This window comes from Crassostrea angulata, chromosome 5 (genome assembly GCF_025612915.1).
Source record: "Crassostrea angulata isolate pt1a10 chromosome 5, ASM2561291v2, whole genome shotgun sequence".
NCBI lineage: Eukaryota > Metazoa > Mollusca > Bivalvia > Ostreida > Ostreidae > Magallana > Magallana angulata.
In genome coordinates, this window is record NC_069115.1 from 57,459,470 (window position 1) to 57,479,507 (window position 20,038).

The 20,038-nt window shown below is 33.7% G+C and overlaps 3 protein-coding genes and 2 pseudogenes across 4 annotated transcripts in view; 3 read left to right on the forward strand and 2 right to left on the reverse strand.

Annotated features, from left to right (window-relative positions):
* LOC128184816 (alcohol dehydrogenase [acceptor]-like) overlaps positions 1-20,038 on the forward strand; it is a 76,152-nt gene that overhangs the window by 46,016 nt on the left and 10,098 nt on the right. Inside the window, exon 1 of one of the 2 annotated variants that reach the window (XM_052854415.1) lies at positions 8,261-8,306. The exons of the other annotated variant lie outside the window; for it this stretch is intronic. The gene's annotated coding sequence lies outside the window, so the exon portion shown is untranslated. Of the gene's footprint in view, positions 1-8,260; positions 8,307-20,038 lie in introns of those variants that run through there. 2 annotated transcript variants of the gene reach the window in all.
* Positions 457-3,438, forward strand: LOC128185526 (uncharacterized). Its single transcript, XM_052855104.1, has 7 exons — positions 457-700; positions 1,006-1,121; positions 1,337-1,502; positions 1,636-1,919; positions 2,259-2,454; positions 2,719-3,062; positions 3,307-3,438. Exons 1-7 carry the CDS (start codon positions 457-459, stop codon positions 3,436-3,438), a joined length of 1,482 nt encoding a protein of 493 aa, XP_052711064.1.
* LOC128185527 (ATP-dependent DNA helicase RecQ-like) lies at positions 10,381-11,799 on the forward strand. Its single transcript, XM_052855105.1, has 2 exons — positions 10,381-10,863; positions 11,427-11,799. The coding sequence occupies exons 1-2, from the start codon at positions 10,415-10,417 to the stop codon at positions 11,797-11,799; spliced, it is 822 nt and encodes a 273-aa protein (XP_052711065.1). The 5' UTR covers positions 10,381-10,414.
* Positions 13,772-15,283, reverse strand: LOC128184821 (uncharacterized; annotated as a pseudogene).
* LOC128185528 (uncharacterized) lies at positions 16,975-18,373 on the reverse strand (annotated as a pseudogene).

Sequence of the window (20,038 nt, forward strand, 5' to 3'; positions counted from 1 at the left end):
ACATGTTGAGAATTAGCTTTGTTAATTACATTTAATCCATTTATTACAGGTGCTGAGGTTCCTAAACAGAAACCAGTATTTCATAAGAAAATTGATCTCATGAAATTGGACCATGCACTGGATTTTATCTTCAATCCAGCATTTCATCAGGTTAATTGTTTTGTATGTATCATGCAGTTCTTTGCAATTATGTACCTCAATGTAATGATCAATCTGTATCAGGTCATGCAAATTAAGGTTTCACTCATGATTTCACTTTGTGTTTACAGTAATTAAACAATAAAACATGTGCAATTGTAATTTTTGCAATTTCATTTATGCATGAACTCATAATACTTTAAATTGTGTAATTAAATATTGATATTACCGTACATGTGTAGCAGAGCAAAAAAGTGCAAGACCTAACTAGTATATATAACTTATATTAAACAGGTTTCCTCCGTTGGTACTAAAGAGATGAGACTAGAGGATGGCAGCATTGTGTCCATTCCAGAGGTGGTCAGAACAGTCTGGCACTCAACTCTGATCAAACTCTATCTGGCATATTGTGAGGAGACAGAGTTTATTCCTCTGTCTAGGTCTACATTGTTCCATATTCTTCGAGTTTGTCCCGCTTCAAGGCGCACAAATCTGAAGGGTCTGGACAATATAACAGCAGATGGAGAGAGCTCATATGATGTGCTTCTATCAGTAGTTGCAGGTTTGTAAAGTTTATTTTTCATGAAAGACAATACGTGTATATAGATTAAATTGCTAAATTCTCCTCAGCTCCCTGTAGAATTTATACCATAGTTCTTTGATATTGACTTTTTACACTTACGGTATGTGATGGAAATGTCACCAATCAAGGGAATGCTAAATGCACATGTATCTGTAACAAATTCTCATAACCAAAAGCGTGTTTCAAACTGTAAAGACATTCATATCCTCTACTCTTACGGTGGTTGTCGGTAATATAATTACATTACAACATGTATTATGACTTCATTATGTACTGTATTGTAGATGTGGAAAAGTACATAACAGATGGATTATTGCTAATGGAACTGAAGGAATGCAAAGAATCCTTGGCATCCAGTAGAATTTATATGAAAACAGATTTTAAAATGCATTTGAAACAGGTATTTAATTGCAATGTATTAAAATAAATGTTTTATTGCTGTCATATTCAATATGACTGTTACACTTTATCAATGTAAAATTGAGTGGCAAGTTTAAATGGGAGTTTTTTAAATAAAATATAATATCAGATTTGATCCATTTTTGTTATTCATAATGGACTTGCTTTACTGAGGTAATTTAATTTAAATCAATTATTTTTTCTCTTTCAATGCAGACTGACCACTGCAGTGATCATTGCATTAACCATGCTCTAAGTGATCCGCTTGACATTCAGTTCCAGCAAGCATGTACTGACCACCAACATGATGTTGGTTGTGACCGCTGCCAATTACTTCCAAAAGCAGTTTTAAATTTGAAGGAAATCCTGAGCAATCTCGCAGGTAATTTGCTATTAATGAATAATTCTTATCAATTTGATAAGATTTGAAAGTGAAACATGGCACTGAGTGTATACTAAAAATATTGAATTTTTTTCGATTGAGTTTGATTTTAAAATAATGATTAATTTGACAGATCTTTCCCCCAACACCAGAGAAGAATTGTTTATGGATATTGATGCAGCGGTAACAAAGATTCTTCAATGGAAAAGCCACATAATTAGAACTATCAATCAGGATACTGCTAGGACACACACACTGAAAGATCTCCAGCCTGGTGATATTCTTATTATTATGGACTGGGCCATGAAATTCTTACCAATTACATTTAGAGAAAAACAGAGCGACTGGTATGGCCAGAAGGGCATAAATTGGCACGTGTCTGTGTGCATTTACAAGGATGAAAACTCAAATTTAAAGGTGAGATTAGTGAGAACAATTTAATGTGGTAATTCTATGGCTATAGGATCTCTCATAATTTTTGATGGATTAAATGATATTGTTTGACAATAAGTTGTATTTTTACTTTCCAAGCAGCCTTGCCAATGGGTTAATAAGCATGCACACACAATCAGTTCAATCTGAATAAAAGTCAAGTACAATGTACATTTGCAAATCAATATAAAATGACTTACAATGTAGTGATGCATTATGAAATCATGCATGCAGCATAAAAATACACATTGTTATATAAAGAATTTTAGGTCTACTTAATCTTTTAATGCATTACAAACTCATGTTAAGTTTTTTGTATTTTAGCATAGAACATTCGCTCACATGTTGGATGGAGTGCGTCAAGACTGGTTAGCGGTTGCCTGTCTTTTGGAAGACACACTTCATCATGTGAAACTGCAACTTCCCAGTACAACAAGGGCATTTATTCGGAGTGATAATGCCGGGTGCTACCATTGCGGCAATCTATGGCTTGCCATACCAGGCATCAGTAGGCGCACTGGTAAATAATTTTTATTTATCCTCCAAGTCATATATTAAAAATATATATGCATTTGTAACCTAATAACTGACACAGCAAATGGATTAAGTATAGTAAATGCTTTGTAGATGAATTAATTTTATGAGTAAGACAGGCAGAAAGAGAGAGAGAGAGAGAGAGAGAGATAACTTTATTGAAGCAAGGCATCATGCAGTCAAAAGTTTACTTTCTTTACCATGAATACTATATATATATATATTTATATGTATATATAATTCATTTCAGGAGTGTTCATAGACCGCTACGATTACAGTGAGGCCCAAAGTGGGAAGTCCTACTGTGATGCTAAAATAGCCCACATGAGAGGGAAGTTTAGCAAAGTTGTTGCATCAGGATATAACATCCTTACAGCAGCCAACATGAAGTCTGCCATAGACCTGTATGAAGGAACAACTGGATGTCAAGCAGCACATGTTAAGCTCCAGGGATGTCCTCCTTCTACAGCCAAGTGCCCAATAAAGGGCATAACCAAGATTTCAAATGTCAAGTTTGAACCAAAGCATCTAACAACTTGGAGGGCCTTCAATATTGGCATAGGCAAGCAGTTGCCTATTGAACATGAAAACAATGTAAGTGTAACAATGTATGTGCAGCACTAAGCACACAGATTGTTTTATTACAGTACACTGAAATGTTTATTATGACATCAAGCTTTAGAAGTCAAACCAGTTCAACTACTCTTACAGTTTTAATTAATGCAATTCAAACATTAAGGAAATCTTTCAAATACATGACTAACCACTGCATGTTTTAATTATAGGACCTGGCAAAATTAGAAATTATATCTGATTTTGTTTTTGAAATCTGGATCAGTTGGGCACATTCAAAACCCCAAAGAGAGCAATGATGTTGTTGATTCTTCAGATGATCATGCTTTTAATTGTCCTGAAGCAGGATGTACCCAGATCTTCACAAGATACAGTGAGATGCAAAACCATTGCTTAATCGGCAATCACACTTACCAGCTCCAAGCAAGGTCATCTTATGATGATATAAAAATGAGATGGATGGATGCATGTTGTACACTATCAGAAGATACTCTGAAATACTCTAAAACCGGAGAAGGGGTCACTGAGCAAGTGTGTGTGCAGTCTGATATGGGTTGGGCTTTGAAAAAAGAGAGAAAAAGTGCTAGATTCTCAGATGACTTGAAATCATATCTTAGTGATATATTCTTGCAAGGAGAGAGTAGTGGAGCAAAGGTACATCCATCAATTGTCGCTAAAAACATGAGAGTTGCTAAAAATGAAAATGGAGAAAAAAGATTCAGTGCAAACCAATATCTGGCTGTTGGTCAAATCTCATCTTTTTTTTCAAGACTTTCTGCATTGAAAAAAACATCATCCACAGATATCAGTGATGATGATTTGGATGCAGTTCTTTTGAACATTGCTAAGGCCGAAACAGCTGCAGAATTTCGGTAGGATGGACATAATTGACTGAGATAGAAACATTACTCATTTTGTGACAAGGACTGAAATTGTTTGATTCATACATGTATATAACTTATGCAAAGTGTTTTTATTGTGACAATATCTGTAGATTTTAAAAGAAAGCTGGGTGGTTAACACATTACTCATCAGCTCTTAATAACCTTTAATTTTTAGATATGACGTGCTAAGCTAAAGAAAATCATTAAATTTAAGCTGGTGAACGTCAGTATTTTCTTTGTATCTTTATAAAGAGCTCTGCCCTTTAAGAGTACCAGTGAATACTATCTTACAATGACCTCAACCATCCAGCCCTGTTAATTCATTCTTGTTTTATGATAACATGGTATCATTTCAATTGAATTGATGTACAAGATTGTGTGTAATGGGATGAGGGGTGAGCAAAACTCCATTTTTAACGAATAATCTACATGAACAGTCTCTTCAGATATTATGTACGATAATAAGTACAATTATTGTCTGATAATGATTGCATCGGTTGACCAATACACCACTGGGTAGTAATTTAAATACAATGTACATGTAAAATTAATACATAATTGATACTTTGACCAAAAACCATGCTGATATGTTGAACCCCATGTATTTTCATATGAATATCATCCTCATAGTTCCTACTTGCTGAAATTCTCCTGAAGAACAATTAAATATGGAAGCTCAATTTAATTTGTTTTTCATATTTTCTTTAATAGGATTAAATAGCTCAATCACAGGTATAATAATATAATTAAATTCATGTCAAACAAAAAATGTACATAGGTTATTAAAAAAAAATACTGTGCCTAATGGATTAGATAAGTTTTTCTCCTTAATTGCAAATTATTTCAAGAAATATTTAAAAATGAACTGAAAATCTTGGTAAGACAATTGCTCTGCATGATTTAGTGATCGATGTGTTCAAAATTTTAATATTTGGCTCATGATTGAAAGCGCCCAAATGTAAGGTATTGAACAGATATCACATTCTTACCATCACTTGCATATCAATTACCTTTTGGTCTATTCAGGTGTGCTAAGTTAAACAAATTGTTCAAATGTCAAAAAACAGACAGTAAATGGTCTGACAAACCACTGGTAGTTAAAGAAAATGAAAAAAAGGGCAATTTAGCAAAATTCACATTTTCGCGATTCTATTATATCATGATATTAGAGGTATTGTGACATAGTACTGATACATTTCCCTAAGAAAATATTATGCATAGTTTAAAACAAATGACCTTGAACTTGCCTAAATGACCCTGGGTCAAGATGATGACACACATTCAGATCTTTTGCAATCTTTGACAAATTGTATGAAGTGAAAACTCCCCCAGTTTCTATTCACTGGACACAAATAATGCACTTTTTCTTCAAGTGACTTTGAACTTATCTAAATGACCTTGAGTCAAGGTCTTGTCACACCTCGGGCCATCAACAGTTTTTGTGTGATATAGAAATTCCTAATCATCATGTTACTCCAAAAGAAATATATGGATCAGACACTTTTTATTTAAGTGACCTTGAACTTGTCCACATGACCTTGAGTCAAGGACACAACACAACCTTGTTTCCTACAAATATTATAATTGGTGGAAAAAAAATCTTTTTATAACATTTATCTGATTTATGCAGTAAAACTTCTAAAATTTGTGTTCTTAGAGGGATTTGTTTGTATTTTCAGTATAAAAACAACCATTTTTTGTTGCCTAGCAACGGGCATATAAAAGAAAGAGCCCATGGAAATAAAAGTAGATATAATTATTTCATCTCCTATATATTCATTTTGAATATACTTACTATGCATATTTATCTGACTTTTTTTGCTTTACTAAATTAAAATTGACTAAAAACTGCTTAAAACGCTGATTCAGCAAAATTTGAAAATGACCTATCTTTTGAGGATCGGTAGAAATAAATTCCTTTATCTATTTAATCTATTTTGGAGATGATTATAGTATATAATATAATGTCTTTAAGATATCAGATTTTGTTTAATCAAATTGATTCTTAAAGATTACATTTTAACATCTGAAATGGTGATAGTATACCAAAACCATAGAGCAAATTCAGCTCCGTTGCTAAGGGAACTATCTTTAACTGATTTCCATAGTAACGTTTCATGAATTTAATTTTTATTTTACATACACTATATTTGGACCATAAAAAACCAGTATGTGAAATATCATCATAATCTGAGAACCTACATGTATCACCTTTTGTCTGAATTTAATATGGACTGGTACTTAAATATTATTCTCAAAAACGTTTGAATCATAGTCAGGTAGTGTAGATTCAAGTTTGATCAAATTATGGTCCGCAGGGGTAGGGCGGAGCCACAATAGGGGAATGGATTTTTACATAGGAATAGATAGTGAAAATCTTTTAAAAATCTTCATCTCAAAGCCTAAAAGGCCAGTAAAGCTCAAATTTGGGTGGGAGCATCCTCAGATAGTACAGATTCAAATTTGTTTAAATCATGGTCCCCGGGGGGAAGGGGTGGGGCCACAGTGTGGGATGAGTTTTCAGTCCAAAAAGCAGTAACTTGTGTGAAAGCACAGGTTGTGCAAAATTTCATGAAACCATGATTCCCTCAAAATAGGGGGGGGGGGGGGGTTTATAGGAAAAGAGAAAAATCGTCTTACAGGGTCAACAACAAAAGGGGCTTTGTATTTACCCCCCAAAAAATATGTGGATAAAAATTGGCAGATTTTAATTTTTTTAGCCGGATCTACTGTACTTAATTGTCAAGATATTTTAATTTTGATAATGTAATGTTAATTTGATCAGAGTTAAGGCAATTGTTGCTCAGGTGAGCGATGTGGCCCCTGGGTCTCTTGCTTTTACGTACGTTTGTAAGTAAGATTAATAGAAAGTTTAGGTGAGCAAAGATGCCTGTACAAAAAAATAGTTCATGATTTATAGGTCAAATGCTGTAGGATATAATGGCAAGACTTAATTGATCATGCACATAAAAATTTACTTTGATTTTCAATATTTTCAAAAAATGATATATATGTTTTAACGATTTTTATTTTTAAAACTTCTGTATTTATAGTGTTCTCAACAAGCATTATAATTCCTATCTCTCAGCTGACCCTTTCTTACCCGCCTTTGTTGTTTTAATTTGTGATTGACTGACTTGTGTTTTGATAACGAATAGATATTGATAACGCTAAAGTTAGTTTGAGTTATACATTTTATTTACCTTCAGTGTATTTTTACCCTTATGTTTGCATTGGAACTGTGCGACGTTCAATTTCCTATGAATGATCTTTGCTTATGTGCCATGAGCACAAATATAAACGTAATCATGTGTTTTGAGTATATTTATTTTTGTAAGATTAAATAAAACTTTCAATCTTACATAACCAATTTGATATGTCCTTTTGAAAAATAATCATTGAATCATATCTACTCCTTAATAAAAAGGTTTTCTCTATACAGTTGCTGTCACTATACTTTTAGTCGTTGAAGCGAACTAAATAACATGTTAATATGGCTGTTCCGTGTATGTTTCATATTTCTAACTAAAAGCGTAAATAATGACTTAATCAGACAATATGTTTTATTATACTTTCATGTTAAATACTGAAATCTGATTGGTTTAGACGCAGTTGATAATCCGTTCTATTACCCTCAGCGTTAGCAACACACTTAGCAACGGGTAACACAACGAATTGTTACATGCGCGTAAATTATGCGCATACGGTTCACCATAGAATTCACTCATTTCTATATAAAAGCAGTAAAAATAGTCTCTAAAATTAAGACATTCAGTATAATAAAATAAATAGTGCCTGTTTGGGAGGATAACAGTTGAAATAGACACCCCTCGAAACCCATTTTCAACCTCCGCTTCGAGTCGGTTGACAATGGTTTCCTCGGGGTGTCAATACCATAGTAACATGTACATTAGTTAATTCTTCCGTCATTTTTTTTATGATATTTGATTAAAATTTACATACCTGTCAAAAAACAATAAAGTACAGTTCATATCGATAAAGGAGAAAAAAAGATTTCTTCATTGATACAACATCTGTTTATGCAACGGAAAATTTCACATAAACAAAATCAAACATCGTAAGACAATTCAGAATAGGACATGCTTACATCTTTTCTCCATTTAGACGCACTCGGAACACCGCCTACAGTTTTATCGTTATCATCCGGTTTTTTAAAATGTTTTTTCCAATGCAGAAAGCCAATATATTTTTAACTGTTGGTTGTGCATTAAAACCTGAAGTGGTTGTGGGGCGTTTTAGAACAGACGATCTGGGACTTCATTCATCCCAATGAAGCACGTAGTTTGTATTTTTAGAAAGTATTTTTAATTATTGAAATAATACACAGAAAGTGGCGGAGCAGTACTTGGAACAAAGTAAAGTGAGTTAGTTTTTGATTTCATCAAACACCGATAATGTGTTTAAGAATATTTTTCAGATTGTCACGGATTAGTTCTTGTTTTTGTTTTGAGCAACTTATATACACCTTTGATTGATACGTGCGTATTGTCAAAGAGAAACCAATGAAAAATATGTAATACTTATATAATCAGAACAATGCATCAATATTAATTGTGACATGCCAGAACCATAAAAATACATACGCAAATAAAATGTAAACCGTTTCAAGGTGAATCTTGTTAAATGGTCGTTTAAAAATAGGGTACCTAAAAAGTGCGCCATATTATTCGCGAAAGGTTTATTCGCTAAAGGTTTATTAGCGTATGTTAAATGGTTACTTTTATATAGGTTACTGATGACATACAGAAGAGTCCAATAATACATTTTCATAAGTGGTAAAATTAAACAAGACAGATATAACGCTTCACCATTTGATTTTAAACAGTAGCTCACACCCAAACAGAATAAACCCGATCCCGTTTTGCCCTTGCTGCTTGATTTTAATACAGTTTGAATATAAGCTAATTTAAAACTGTTTAATTCATTGACTTTACGACTGCAAGTACATAAAGTTTGTCAATCACTATTTTGACAATTAATTTGTGCAAAGTTGTCAAACTCTTTAATTAATTTTTAATTCAAAATCCACATTAATTGTTACCTTGATGTTTAAAACTGTGATTTTCTGACATTTATTAAAAAAATATTTGTGAAAAATGCAAAGAATAGTCATTGCTAATAAGGTAATACTGGGTAGTTAAATATAAAAAAGAAATGATAATTTGAATGCTTACATGAATGCGTGACAGCAATTTTTAAGAACTGAATTAAGTGAAATGAGAAAGCTTTCATGCGAAATAAAATTATTGAATTCGTCAAAAATGTCCATCATTATGAAAAAACCTAATAACAATATCAATATATGAACACACAAAAACCATTTCCACTAACGAAACAATAAACAAAATAAAAACGTCAGTCCCTTTTGTTGGCCTTTAAATATCACGATTCTTTTATTTATTTTTTCTTTCGTCTCCGATGCTTTAGACAACTACAAACACACTGACCACACTTTCGCGACGCCATTTTGTTCACATGCCGATACACTGTTTGACATCATGTGACGATGAATATTTTAAATTGGGGCCTTTGCTGACACATCGAACAAAAAATGTTTAAAACAGAACTGCAATGCTTTAAAAATTCTCTAGACTGAATTACATAATTTGCAAAAAGTTCTAACTTATATATAAAGACACTTATTTAAATAAATGCAAATGAATTAATTGTAATTCATTTTAGCCATTTATGCGGTTTGTCGGATCAAAATTCACCAATTTGATGCGCATAAGTTTTGTTTTATCACAAAAATACGAATAATTGTCCTATATCGGTCTTTTCTTCTCCGAGAAAAAATATATAATATACATTTTTAAAGAGGATATATCAAAATAAAAGCTTAAATTTATGCAAATGCTCTGATGATTTCAGAAGCTGTATTTCAGGGGTGTTAAAAATCGCAAATCGTAAAAAAATGGGCAAGGTGCAATCGTAACTTCTCAGACCTGTACGACAAGCAAGAAAGCCTTGAATACAAGGCAATCAAGACAGTCAGCTTGTTATGAGAAACTGTATATATTTACATTTTCAACTGTCTTTGTCTGTGATAACATTAGGAATCAATTTTGAAGCCTATAAGCCAATACTTTCATAAAAAGCTTGGCGACACTGAATGGGCGTGTCCTATAGCATAACCGAAACACAGTATTGGCTGCACCGCGTAGTACTACATAGCATGTGCTACATGTAAAAAATAGTGGTTTTAAAATGTTGTTTTAAACTATAGTAATTAGAAATAATATAAATATAAGTAAGATGAAACCATTCTTTAAATATTATGCATCTTCGCTAGCCAAGGGTTTACGATCCGCTTCTCTCCTACACAACCCTTGGCGGATTTAGTTCTCATTTCGTAGCTTAGAGAAGCGCCTACTAGCGGATAATAAGATAACACCAGTTTCCATTACATCATTAAACCATTAAGATTGCGCGTATCGAACGTAGTTTGGATTTAGAGAAAAAACAAAAATGGCCGCGCCCAGTATGCATTGTATTTTCGACGAGATTTGCAAAACTTTCAAAATCAGCGAAATTACAGACAACCAGCGAAAAGCCATCGTAGCAGTGATGAATGGTCACGATGTTTTTGTGGGAACAAGAACAGGGAGCGGCAAATCTTTGACATACGAGTGTTTACCCATAGTAAGACCGAAATCTATAACACTTGTGATAGCCCCACTTGTCACCATTATGTCGGAGCAGTGCAGTAAACTGGAGCGTCTAGGATTCCGGGCTACGTATATTGGTAAAGATCATTCAGAAACGGAAAACATCAAACGTGGAATGTATGATTTTGTGTTTGGTAGCCCGGAGATTTTAGTAGGCGATGTCACATGGCTAGAGGTTTTGAAGACCCAAGTATACCAAGAAAAGCTTAAACTCATTGTTGTTGACAAGGCACATACAGTACTACTGTGGTGAGTGGTAAAGTAAACTGTAGTTAAACTATGTAAAACATCCTTTCGTACAAAACATGTTGTGCCTTGGGGAATCAAAAACGCCAAGGATGGTCAGATGTAGATAAAAAAACACAGAGGCTTGGTTGTCACATAGTGCAGTTCTTTATAATTATTTTATTAGTTGTTCCCAAAGACAAAATGATTAAAATTGTAAATTATATATTTTTGTGCACCCAGCATGCACCCCTACTAAAATTGTCAAATTTAACGTAAAATGAAAGAAATACTATAAAAGTGTACTGAGTAAAAACTACATTTAACCCTGCAAAAATCTCTAGAATCCAGGAGCTTCTGGGGTTTCGCCACCTGGACTACCATCAAGGCTTTGCCCTGGACCCATTGGAGGCCTCAAAGTAACCGCAGACCCCCTGCCTAATTTAGCGCTACCTCTAACTTTATATCCTGGATCTGCCCCTGTAAGCAATTCTTGTTTAGGGCCAGTTAATATAATAAACTTTACAATGCCAATTTTCTATGAATTTTCAAAGTACTTGTATAATGTAGTGCACTATTTTTTTCAGGGGAGAAAGTGATGGTGAAGATGATCCTTTTCGAGTATGGTTTTCTAAGATAGGAGAGCTTAGATCCCTCTGTCCTTCGGCATCGATAGCAGCTTTGACAGCAACATCTGGGCCAGTGCAGAGAAGAAAAATTATGAAACTTTTGTGTTTTCAAGCCAACAGTACCATTATCTTAGACTCACCATCTAGGAAAAATATTAAAATCTCATCACAGTGTATCCCAAACAATGAAAATTTACAGAAAGTGTTTCACTGGTTGATAGAGGACCTGAAAATAAAAAAAGACAAGCTTCCAAGACATATTATTTTCTGTGAAAGAAATCAAGATGTCTCCAAAATTTACACATTATTTGTAAAAAATCTTTGGAAATAACTGCCATTTATTTGACATGTTTCACAGTAAGACAAGTGAGAAGGTAAAAGACAAAATAAGAAAAAACATGAACACTGATGGGACAATAAGAATTCTTGTGTGTACCAATACTGCAGGGATGGGGGTCAATTTCCATGGTGTGAACAATATTATTCACTTTAATTCACCCAGACAAATGTATACCTTTGTTCAGCAGATGGGAAGGGCTGGCAGAGATGGTGGACATTCACACAACCTAATTCTCTACAAGACACATAAAGGACACTTGAAAAGAGTTGATCCTGTTTTAGTCAGACTAGCAAAAGATAAAAGCAAATGTCGGCATGAATTGCTATGTGAAGCATACTTAGTAGCTCATAGCACTATATCCCCTCTTCATAACCGCTGTGATGTCTGTGACAAAAAATGTGAATGTAAACAAAGTGAGTGTCCATATACTCATAGATCTTTTTTAAAGGATGAATGTGAATCTGAATCATCTGATGATGAAGAAATTTGTAGACAAGTTTCAGACAATGACAGAAAGATTTTGAACCAAAAAATTATTTCATATAAACATTCTATGTCATTTTCTGCTTGTGGAGGTATTGTTGATATTATACATGGTGTAACTGATGAGCTTGTAACTCTTATAGTGCAAAAGTGTGACAAAATATTTACTCCTGATGATGTTCTTAAAAATATTCCTATATGGTATTTCCAAACAGCTTTTGAAATATGCACTATTGTTTCAGAGGTTTTTGGAGATACAGAAATGTATAATCTGCTTAAAAAAACTGAAGAGGAAGAATTTTAATGTTTCTTTCCTTTCATTAAAATTTCCTTGATTTATTGACGAGTGTTATAACCATTTTTATGAAAACAACCAAACCTTAGCATTTTGAAATGATGTTAAGGTGCCTCACTATACCTTGAAATAGTTTCTCAAATCAACAGAAAATTACTTGATTATGATAGAAAGCATGATGGATAAGAAATATATATGTCAAATAGGCGAAAAAATGTGTAATTTTAGATAAAAATGATATTTTCAAAAATTTCATTTAGTAAACATGAACAAAAGCCCCAGGCAGATTCGAACTCATGATCTGCGGTTCACAAGCCTGATACTTTAACCACTGAGCTCTGACAATATACATCTGAATCCATTGATACAGTTTATCAAAACATTTAAATTGCCATCTTGTGACGTAGTGTCGTAAAAAGTATAAGTCTTGGTGTAGTGAAGTACCTTAATTGGTTAATAAGAAAAAAAAATCCTTATTTCAAATTGATGACAAGAATTGCAATAAATATTGCTATGAATACCAGGTATTTAATTTGTAAGTTATAAATAATAATGATTGGTGCATTTTTTTTGTAATTTCGCACTTTCATAATGTTACGTTGTAGTACTTCAAATTCTTAATAAGCCTGTGGGACACACTAAATACGCATCATGAGGCCACCCTTACAAATATTTCTGTTTAATGTACAACGTGCATCCTTTCATCTTCTTTTTTTTTTTTTTTAGAAAGAACTGAAAATTAAAAAAAATCCTTTACTTAGTCCATGAATATATATTTTGGGGTGATATATTGGATGGTCAAAGTACATCAAACAAAATATCATTTTTATTGGCGCTAGAAACAGAAATAACTTATACATGTACCGGTAGTTACTGGGTATTCAGCGTGCTGTTTGCTTAAGGAGGTTGGGTGGTTAACAAATTGCCCATCAGATCTACCTAAAGATTATATGGATTTTTTTTGCCATAAACTTTTGAATAATTCCCTACATCTTAATACAAAGCTCTCTATCTAAAAGAAATTTCTGGTAAAATATTCTACAAATGACCAAGACCACCCAGCCTTCTAAAAGAAAGAAAATCATATATGCACAGTAAACAAAAAAATTGAAATTTAAAAAAAAATCATTTGGTTACTTGTATGTTTATTAAGTTAAGCTTAAGTGAGCTTTGTCGTATGAAAAATGGCAAATAACTTTTGAAATGTCTCAAGTCAAAAAGTTGACTGATAACAAGTGTTGAAGTTTTGTGAAATATTTACAGCTTTCATAAAACATATCAACCAATTTTGGTATGTTTGGAGTAAAAGAAATTGCATTCTTCTTTTCAATTGAAAAGTTTTTCAAAAAATTACAATGTCTCATAAGAAAGTCTCTCTTTATTGTCTGTTAACCATTTATGTAGGTCTGTAACTTTGACCCGAGAGAAGACTTCAGAAAATCACGGAAATGTACTAAACTCGCGCCCTGGTATGTAGTCAAATATTTCAGCAGACTGCAGCTCCTTGACCATAGCAGTGATATCATTAACTTTTGATGGTTCTGGTCTTCTTGTTCCTCCTCTCCCTTTCTTACATTCTTCTTGCATATTTTTTGTGATTTCTTCTTGGATTTGTAATGCAAGAGCAGCAGATCGAACACTTTCATAGGTGGCATTAGCTCCCTGAGCACGAACTTTCTTCTTAACTGCCTGCACTAGCAATTCTACAAGGTTATCATTTGGTATATTGTGTCCTAAATTACTGTGCAGGTTTGCAGTGCAATTCCAAATGTATTCATACGCCATTCTTGGTGTCAGTAAGGAAAAGCAGTATGCCATAAACCGAAACAACCAGAGTTGATACTTAACATGGTTGCCAATGCAGGATAAAAGCATTTGGAACTTTGAATCTCTTAGAATTCTCTCCATCACCCATCTTGTATGCGTCATTTGTGTCCCGCAAAAGCAGAGAACATTTCATGAACGAGGCCCGGTATAGTGCAATGTGATCCTTCTTGGATGAACTGTTTGTGACTTCCCCCATAAAAACCCAATCATGTTCTTTCCTTAGATGTCTTTGAAAGCCTCCAATTGTTTTGAATTTCTTGGTGCATGCTTCACATAAATATTTCTGTTGCCTAGTATCATACATGTCTTGTAATTGTCTGGTCTGTGTGTCTAATGCTGCAGTTCTTTCTGAAATGAACAGGACTTCTGCAAAAAAGGAAAAACATTTGATATATACATGTACGAATAAAGTTTCAATATAACTTGTTTAAATCATGACTGAAGTATAATAACATTTACTGAAAATGCAAGATATTAAAGTAAATTAACTTCAAATTACCATCAGTAATCTTTATGTATTTGTCTAAAATATCTTTGGTAATTTTGGCAATGTAATTCAATTGCTGTTCTTCAGGAAGAATATTGAAAAGAGGTTGATAACTGCTGGGTATTGCGTCAATGTCCGGCAAATCTAAAAGATGCATGCAAGCTCCAACAATATAGGAATCCAGGCAATCCTCCATGAAAGAGTAATGGGCTCTGAATTAATATGAATTTATATGTCTTGGGTAAATCACAAATAGAGATTTAGATATTTTTTGTATAGATTAACTCTTTTTTACGGTTAATTACCTGTACTTCAGAATTACTTCTTCAGATCCGTGGACATCAATTCTACCGACAAAATTTCTGAGGTGACAAAGACTTCCTTTATCATGCGCAGATGTAGTTTTGTAAAATGTCTGATATATGAACTGCAAAAAAAAAGTGTAAGGACTATTAAAATTAGAAGTTGGCAAAAATTTCTTGACCTTACTATGATCAATATGGGTCAATTCTTGACCATGAAGAAAAAATATGCACTTTAAGGATTGTCTATGCAATTGAATAAAAACTTCCTATTGATAAATATCATAGAACAGAATCAATTCATTTTACAACATTAATAATCCTTGGGCCATCATTAATAAAAATCTTTGTTTCCCGTAACTGGATCCTAAATTTTAAAGTTGGATAGCCAGGAAGGTAATTTATTCTGGTATATGATTAGAAATAATATTAAACCACCATATTGTGCCCATCAATTTGGAAAACATTTCCCAATCAAAAAATATATATTCCGATAAATTAACCAAACACTATTTTCAGTCAGCCAGAATTAATTACTGTGGAATCATTTAAATTCATGGGGGCCAATTTTCAAGGATCATGTCACTTTTAATATCATTTGTGGGGATTTAATTTCATGGATGCGTTGGTTACTGTTTCAGTAACAAAAATAACTTTTCCTAAAATTGTTTTCGTTGAAGATTTAAATTAGTGGGGGAGGGGTACCCACGAATACCACAAAAATTCAGCCACCACAAATTCTAATGATTCCACAGTATGTCACAGGAAACAGAATTTTCACTTTTGACCTTTGCAAATTCAAATTCGAATACATTTCATTATCTATCTATCTATCTATCTATCTATCTATCTATCTATCTATCTATCTATCTATCTATCTATCTATCAGTATCTATTTATCTATCTAGATAGATAGATAGATGTATAGATAGATACAACTCTAAAGCAAAAATAAAAATATATAACTGTTTGCCATACATGCAAGAATTGTTTAAAATAATGTTGAACTTAATAAGTTGGAAATTTTTAAACAAATAAACAACAACTGCAACAACAACAAGTAACAACATGACTCCTAAAAACTGTAAACAAGGAACTTCAAACAACAACAACTAACGACATGCCTTCTGAAAACTGTCAACAAGGAACTTCAACTTCTCAATGAAATACCAAGAGCAGGTTCATCATTCGATGCAAGCCCTCTGGTCTGTGGACAGCTCCAGCAAGTCTCTCAAAATCTGTCTGGCCATTAAACATGGCAAGCTGTGCCGAATGTGCTCTTTCATTTGTTAACACATCACCACCAAAAACTTTTTTTTTAATAACTGATGGATTATCATCCTCTGTTCTTGGTATGTAATTAGTATTGATATTCTCTAAGATGCTTATCATATCTTCAGCTTTGTTCTCACTTTTATCCAAAAGGTCAAGTATGGCAAAGTCTGATCCTGGATAATTCTTCCAAATGAAGATGTGATATAAACTTGGGCAAACAGTTCTTATATTTTCCAAGCAACCAATATAATTTACCAGGACATGCATGATGTGGAAAATGAAATTCCTATCCAATGTGTTACAGTCATTGATATTCGGAACAAATGTACTGTTCTCTACTGAACTGATCTCAGCTATTGGTTGCGAATCATCTAGTTCTGGGTTTAAAACTCGTTTTTTCAAACAAGCAAAAACCAATGCCAGCTTTTCCTCTGCCTGTCTTTACTCATTTGTGAAGGAATTCTACTTATGTCGATGTTGTCCCCAATAATATCACTTCACTGCACATGAGACATACCTGTTTTTTATAATTCAAGCTTTTCTCTCAGCATCAAACTTTCGATATTTTCCGCTTGTCGCTCAAGTAGTTGTTGCTTGTGTTTGGATGCTGCAGAAGAGGAAACGCACAGGCCCATCTTGCCTAATGTATCTATTGTCTGCAATTAAATAATTGTATGTACAATGGTGATACTGTTTAAATGAACACAACATGAAATATAAAGCTTAAACAACACATATTAGAAAATTTGGACAGGTGACTGGCCACAAATTATCAGAGAAGCTCACTTGCACCTTCAATGTAGGTGAGCTAATTTATACATGTACATTTTATCTTCTTTAAAGCTGCTTGGTTTTTTGGCTATTTACAGTACCAAATAATTTTCTAAACAAACAATCTATCTAAACAACTTATAGACGTTCACCTATTTACACCAGCAGAATCGTCCTCTTTTTCAAATCTAAGAATATTTGAATAAAATTGCTGTACACTTAAAATGCATTATGGGCTTGTTAAGAAAAGGGAACCATTTGATTTAGCCCCCGATTGACTGGGTTTATATTTATCCGCATATTATGCATTGCTTCAAAGTTTAAACACAACAACCTTTGGAAAGATTAGTGAAAGACGTTCAATGATTTATTCTTGATTTGCAAAAATACGTTTGAAGTATTATTTCCTTTAATTAGAGCGAATGTAAAGTTCGTGATACAAGCATACCCGCCTCGACATTGTGGGGCGAGTCTTAATAAGGGGCGAAATCATATAACACCCTTTTATATAAAGTTTGATTTGTAAACAAACTTTGTATATCATTTTGCCATTGAAATATGGTAAACTATTTTGATGCTTACTATTTTTCACCTATTTAACAAAAAAATCATTTAAAAGCGTATGTAAAATTTGATATGAAATCAGACCAAGCAGATTTAACTGTTATGGATAATGAAGAATACCTCACCTGTTGCACCACCATGGTCCAAAATCTGTGCTACTACATGGTGAAAAGCAGATAAATGCTTGTTGCGGAACTTCAATGCGATGGCACCTGTAACAACTGTTCCCAAATCAGATCCTTTGACGACATGCTGTAAAATCCCATGAAGAAGTGGTGCTCTCTTCTGAATTTCAACATTCAAAGTGCTTGCTGAAAATGTAGCGAGATTTTCACTACTGCAGTTTCTTAGCATGGAAATATCCTTCCTGGAGCACAGGTTCATACACTCTTTGTTAACTTCGTTATATACACATTTATTCACTGAATCTTCCAGTGAAGATTTGAAGATAAGTCTGCCTATTCTGTCTTTTGATGAATGCTGTGACACACTTTTTACTATTCTCTGAAAATCTCCTCGTGGAATAACTCTGCTTTTGATTTTATTGGCAGACATATACATCACCTATAAAAACATTAACAGTTGATCAGTTTATAATTATTTTGACAAAAAACCCTTCTTTAGAATATTTCATTAAACAGATCTGACCACTAGCTCTATTCATTCAGGCCCTGAGGTCTGTAAATATTTTAGTCAATCATAATGTTTATTCAGGCAAGTAGCATCATTTATGAAAGTGGGAAAAGGTGGGGGGAACTCGTCCGAAACCTTGACAAGCTATAAAAAAAATCTTATTTGCCAATTGTCAAAATCCATTATAGTGCTTTTTTGTTTTTTTTCCCATACCATTTTTTGGAAACAGTCCTTAAAAGTTGGGGGTGGGGGGGGGGGGGGGTGGCAAGTGCCTCCAAATTTATATATGTATATTTAAAAAAATCTTTGTTGCCCAAAAAGTGGGGGGTTAGCCCCCTACCCCCGATGTTACGTGCCTGATATTTACATATCTATAATCACTTAAAATATTCCTTAAAATAACAACTAGCATATTCATTAGTTAAAAGGAAAAATAATCTTGAATAAGTAAACTATGAATACATGTATATTATATGGATATACCTTGACTTAACTTGGCGAGAACAATTTCACATTCACTCGCTTTGGTTGGGGGTCTGCAGTTTTATTTTCTTCTGTTACAGTTCTTTTTGGCAGAATTGTTCGTTCAGTCGTTTTCTTGGGTGTAAACAACAAAGGTTTCTTGCATTTCCGTGGTGTAGGGGAATGGTAAGTTATGCGCTTCCCGGAGTCTAGGAGTTTAGGGATCTTCGGAGCCGACTCTGAAGTAACGAACTGTTGACGTCGCGGGGACTTTATTGCAGCATTGGAAGATAAATAGGTGTCCCGTAAACTCTTCAGTAGCGACGACTCTTCGACATTCAATGTCTGCACTTTGTATTTCAAGTCAAATTCGATCTTTGACAATTTGTTCAATTTACAAAAACAAAACCCACAAACGTACTTTGATAAGCCATCATCATCTCGTGGAGTATAACCTAAAACTTCTGTAAGTTGAGATGAGACCCCGAATGTAGGAGTAAAAATTGTTCTGCGGTTTTTCACAGGCTAAACCTCATGACAAAGCCTGCACACCGCCATTGTTGTACACAATTCTCAATCGTCAAGACTCTTTTTTCGAACATAAATATAAGAGTTCAGAAGATTTAGACTAGCTGTTTACACATTCTCTCTTCTCGCACGTGGTCGAACGTAAAACAATTTTTGATTGGATGCAGGGGTTAGCCACTGCGTCCAATCAAATGTAGATAAGTGAAGCTACGAAATGAGAACTAATCCGCCAAGGGTTGTAGAGGAGAGAAGCGGATCGTAAACCCTTGGCTAGCGAAGATGAATATTATGAGGTGATAATGTAACTCTCTCCCTTTTTTTTGGAGGGAGGGGGAGTAATTCACTCCCGCAACGATTTCGGTTTAAATCTTATGTAAATGACAATAACATTTGCATTTTACTTGAACTTAAACATTGTAGTTGTGTATTGCATAAATTATTCCAAAAATATCAGGTATAGTCCATATATCGGTTATTTTCGTTAATGTTAAAAACGCAAATTGAATTTGTCCGCCATGTTAACTGACCTTGATCGGTTTTATTTTGGTGCAGCCAATGAGAATTCAGGAGCTTATTTTGAACGGAATATAGGAAATCCCCTAT

Bases quoted from the DNA above. Each gene is read 5' to 3' on its own strand.
- LOC128185526 (XM_052855104.1), top strand. From the start codon at position 457: ATGAGACTAGAGGATGGCAGCATTGTGTCCATTCCAGAGGTGGTCAGA. The intron at 701-1,005 runs GTTTGTAAAGTT...ACTGTATTGTAG, and splicing joins GCTTCTATCAGTAGTTGCAG to ATGTGGAAAAGTACATAACA. The intron at 1,503-1,635 runs GTAATTTGCTAT...TTAATTTGACAG, and splicing joins AATCCTGAGCAATCTCGCAG to ATCTTTCCCCCAACACCAGA.
- LOC128185527 (XM_052855105.1), top strand. From the start codon at position 10,415: ATGGCCGCGCCCAGTATGCATTGTATTTTCGACGAGATTTGCAAAACT. The intron at 10,864-11,426 runs GTGAGTGGTAAA...TATTTTTTTCAG, and splicing joins GCACATACAGTACTACTGTG to GGGAGAAAGTGATGGTGAAG.